Raw genomic sequence first — 4,181 nt, 5'->3', positions numbered from 1 at the left:
GAACTCCCCGCCCCAGGGATGACTATCTTTGGAGGGAGGCGGCGGTGCTCCCCAGCGGCCTGCAACGCTGTTTCTGTGTCTCTCTGGATACATCGCTCTCCCCCTTTTTTTTTTCCCGGAAAATCTAGAGAAGTATATCATTTCCCCCAGTTTCCCCGACACTTGCTTTTCTGACGCTTGAGGATGTTTCAGTAACCACAAACGGGTCCCTAATTTTTGGTTATTAGCGTCCTTTGAGGGTGGGCTCTTGTGTTTCCAGCATTTCTTAAATTGTAACTTGGAAAAGATCTGATTTATATTATGTTGGCTGCTGCTGGAGGAAATTTAATCAACAAAAGATTGTTGGAGATACAGGCCTATGTAACTGTCACTGAAGTTTAACACTTTTTTCCTAGAACACTCAGTAACTTTGTCGGTGATTTTTTTTTTTAAGATGTCTTTGCTTTTGTAGTTGTTAGCCTGTTCTGCTGTGTGAGGTTTAGATGAAATGAGAGTAAGGAGTCTGGTGGCATGAGGTTGAGCGGAGATGTTTAAAACTCAGACATGGCTGTACTGTATTTTACAAGGGTTTTGATGTGTCAAGTCTCCTGATTTAATAACCTTTTGAGGAATATCCCCATTTCACAGATGACAGAAACTTAAACTTGGTGGATTGCCAGGGGTCACTGATGTTTGAGGGAATGAGCTAAGGACATTATTTCACAAGGATGGATATAGATTAATGCTTTTCAAAATGAGAGTTTGTCATACTGAAAATAACTTGGCACTGTTTTTCTTCAAAGCATAAAAGATGACAACAGCAGCTCGGCCAACTTTTGAACCTGCAAGAGGTGGAAGAGGAAAAGGTGAGGGTGATTTGAGCCAGCTCTCAAAGCAGTATTCAAGCAGAGACCTACCCTCTCATACAAAGATAAAATATAGGTAATGAAGCCTTTTATTTTTTGTTTCACAAGCAAGACCAAATCTGTTAAATGATGTGGTCATGAGATAGCGTGTTTGGGTTATTATCACTCAAGTTATCTATTTTCATAGGAGTAGAATGTAGTAGTGTTTCTGACACCCAAAATTATGCTCCATGATTTTAAGATGCTACCAGATATTCCTTAAGCAGAAATTCCAGTTAACCAGGAATTTCTATATGTTGATTGAACAATGACTAATAATATATTCTCTCAGGAGGAACAAGCACTATCAATACTGATCAGTATGAGATTAAAAGTGTTGCTGTAACAAGCCCTGAGTTAGCATACTAACGAGAAGTAAAGGCGTGTTGATCAACCTGCTGCCTCACTCTGGGAAAGTGTGCTGATTTAGTTTGAGGTTCTTAAAGGTTGTTGATTTAGTTTGAGGTTTTTGACATCACAGGATGCCTCTTAGTAACCTTCGGATAATGATTTTGTTGATTCCCCTAGTGGAGTTTTCTGCTTTAGGGACTCAGGATGAAGTTGCGTTTCTTGAATTGTCTTCCATTACTACAGCTGTGTGTTTTTTAGAAGTGACTTTGCCTTGTCTTGTTTCTACTTTAGACAGACCACTCAGGATGCCCCTGAAGAGGTTCGAAACCGTGACTTCAGGAGAGAGTTGGAGGAGAGAGAGAGAGCTGCTGCAAGAGAAAAAAACAGAGATCGGCCAACCCGAGGTACCAGTACTATCTTAGACATCTCTCTCGTAACATTGTGTTGACAGTAGTTTTTCTTTCATGTGGTAATAGGAATGGATTATCATTTTTGTTTGTTTGCTTTTAAATGTGCGGTGAAAGCTATAGCAGTTTCTTTAAAGATTGGATTGGATTGATTGGATTAGATTACATTGGATTGGATTAGAGATGATAATGAAATTGATACCAATTTCATCTTTTTATGTTTCTGTTTTAGAAAGAGCTAGGGGATATTTAGCAACTGTTATTTCAATTCAGATTAAGGAGGTTTTGACTGTTTACAGCAGCCAGACTTTTTAAGGCCCCATGGTTTCTGTCTTTGAAATTCTTCCATTTTTATTTCTAGCATGTGTAAACTATATCCTAGATTTCCTGAGGCTACAGTTCCCATACTAAAATCAATACTTTTGTTAACTCATTCAGCAAATATTTGTCAAGGACTTATTTGCCTGCCACTGTTGTTATAATCCTTACTGTCATGTTTAAGACCTAAAAGCTCTTTGTGCCCCCAAGTCCCTAAAATGTTACAGGAAATGCAGGATTTGATTCAGTGAGTTAACTAATGTTTGTTTTCTCCCAGAACATACAACCTCCTCTTCAGTGTCAAAGAAGCCTCGACTGGACCAGATTCCTGCTGCCAACCTTGATGCAGATGATCCACTAACAGATGTATGTTTATTTCTTCCTCTTATCTCCATGTAGTAATTTACTTACCATTTTTCTGAAATACTTTTTTTATTCTTTTAGCTTTAAGAAGCAATTTGTATTTACGTACTGTTACTCAGTTACAACTCTGACTTCAGTGCTAAACTTTATAGTCTTTTTTAAAACAAAGAAGGCATTATCTTGTTAATCACATTTCAAGTTTGATCTCTGGAGAGCCAGAAAGGTGTGCTTCCCTAAAAAATAATTCCTGGTATTAAACCATGGAAATTGGCTAGCTCTACCTCTTCAGACTGGGCTCTTCATCAATAGCATCCCCTCCAGTGAACGTAGGGACCTTTCCGTATTCTCAACCAGTGATGCCCCTTCCACATGTTCAGTGAGCATAATGGCTCCCTCTGTGTTTAGGGAGACATGTGATCTAAGTGGAAGGCTTTTAAGGATTGGCACTTTCATTAACATTCAAATTTAGGTCCCACTAAGTTTGCAGTTTTCTATGTACAGGGAAAAGTCTTCAAGGGTAGCATCTAATTAAGCATAGCATAGCACAGCATAGCAAGCTAGCAAGTGACTGATCAGATCAGATCAGTTGTTCAGTCGTGTCCAACTCTTTTCGACCCCATGAATCGAAGCACGCCAGGCCTCCCTGTCCATCACCAACTCCCAGAGATCACTCAGACTCACGTCCATCGAGTCAGTGATGCCATCTAGCTGTCTCATCCTCTGTCGTCCCCTTCTCTTCCTGCCCCCAATCCCTCCCAGCATCAGAGTCTTTTCCAATGAGTCAACTCTTCGCATGAGGTGGCCAAAGTACTGGAGTTGCAGCTTTAGCATCATTCCTTCCAAAGAAATCCCAGGGCTGATCTCCTTCAGAATGAACTATATGTTAGTAATTCTAGAATTGATTGACTAAATTAAAAATTAACATAGTAATTCATATAAGGAACTCAGTTTTAAGTGAGATTTAATGGTTATTCATTTGAAATTATTTTACTCTGAGAATTTAACACCCTTTTTTGTACTTTAAATTATCCTGATTTCCTAGTTGTTTTGAGCAATATAAAACTATTTTGATCCTCAAAGTATGTAGTTAGTGTGTGTCAGTATAAAGTGTTCTTTTTCTAGTTTTACAAATATTTTCGTATGTAAATTCTTGTTCATGTAAATTTGAAAGATACTATTTGCTGCTATAATGTTTAAAATATATTTAAAAATACATTTTAGTAAGTAGTCATAAGCTACTTGTGAGGTTTTATTTTACTTTTTGTTTGGTCGCTGATTCTAATTGTATTTAGCTACATTTATCTTTCCCAGGGAAAATTCCTGCTCCAAAGATTCGATAAGTGCCATTTTTATGGAAAACATACGACTTATGCCTTATGTCTAACCTCCTGGGCCATCACCATTTTTTTTTAGGAGGAAGATGAAGATGAAGATTTTGAAGAGGAGAGTGATGATGACGATACTGCAGCTCTTCTTGCCGAGCTGGAAAAAATTAAAAAAGAAAGAGCTGAAGAGCAGGCCAGGAAGGTAAAACCAACATATTAAATGTTTTTGCATCTTCTTTACTACATAAACTATAGCAGAAATGTTTTTTAATTTAAGTAGTAGCACCTTATATTAGAAATCATCCTTGCCAGGTCTAGATATTACAGCACCTGTAGGTCTATAAATCTGGTAAATTCAGTGACATCCTAAGTCTCCTGCTGCTAAGTCACTTCAGTCGTGTCCGACTCTGTGCGACCCCAGAGACAGCAGCCCACCAGGCTCCCCCGTCCCTGGGATTCTCCAGGCAAGAACACTGGAATGGGTTGCCATTTCCTTCTCCAATGCATGAAGGTGAAAAGTGAAAGTGAAGTTG

The 4,181-nt window shown here is 38.7% G+C and overlaps 1 protein-coding gene across 3 annotated transcripts in view; it reads left to right on the top strand.

The window, feature by feature from the left end:
- Window positions 1–4,181, top strand: part of CWC15 (CWC15 spliceosome-associated protein) — a 9,312-nt gene that overhangs the window by 697 nt on the left and 4,434 nt on the right. For 2 of the 3 annotated variants that reach the window (XM_010862108.1, XM_010862109.1), the window contains exons 2-5: window positions 783–921; window positions 1,527–1,639; window positions 2,238–2,326; window positions 3,737–3,850. In XM_010862108.1, the coding sequence (XP_010860410.1) occupies window positions 791–921; window positions 1,527–1,639; window positions 2,238–2,326; window positions 3,737–3,850 (447 nt within the window). In that variant the 5' untranslated portion in view covers window positions 783–790. Of the gene's footprint in view, window positions 1–780; window positions 922–1,526; window positions 1,640–2,237; window positions 2,327–3,736; window positions 3,851–4,181 lie in introns of those variants that run through there. The other variant, XM_010862110.1, reaches the window with a different exon arrangement.

Source organism: Bison bison, unplaced genomic scaffold (assembly GCF_000754665.1).
Source record: "Bison bison bison isolate TAMUID 2011002044 unplaced genomic scaffold, Bison_UMD1.0 scf7180017864478, whole genome shotgun sequence".
Taxonomy (NCBI): domain Eukaryota; kingdom Metazoa; phylum Chordata; class Mammalia; order Artiodactyla; family Bovidae; genus Bison; species Bison bison.
The sequence above is the reverse complement of the archived record's forward strand: the minus strand, read 5'-3'. Positions and strand labels throughout refer to the sequence as shown.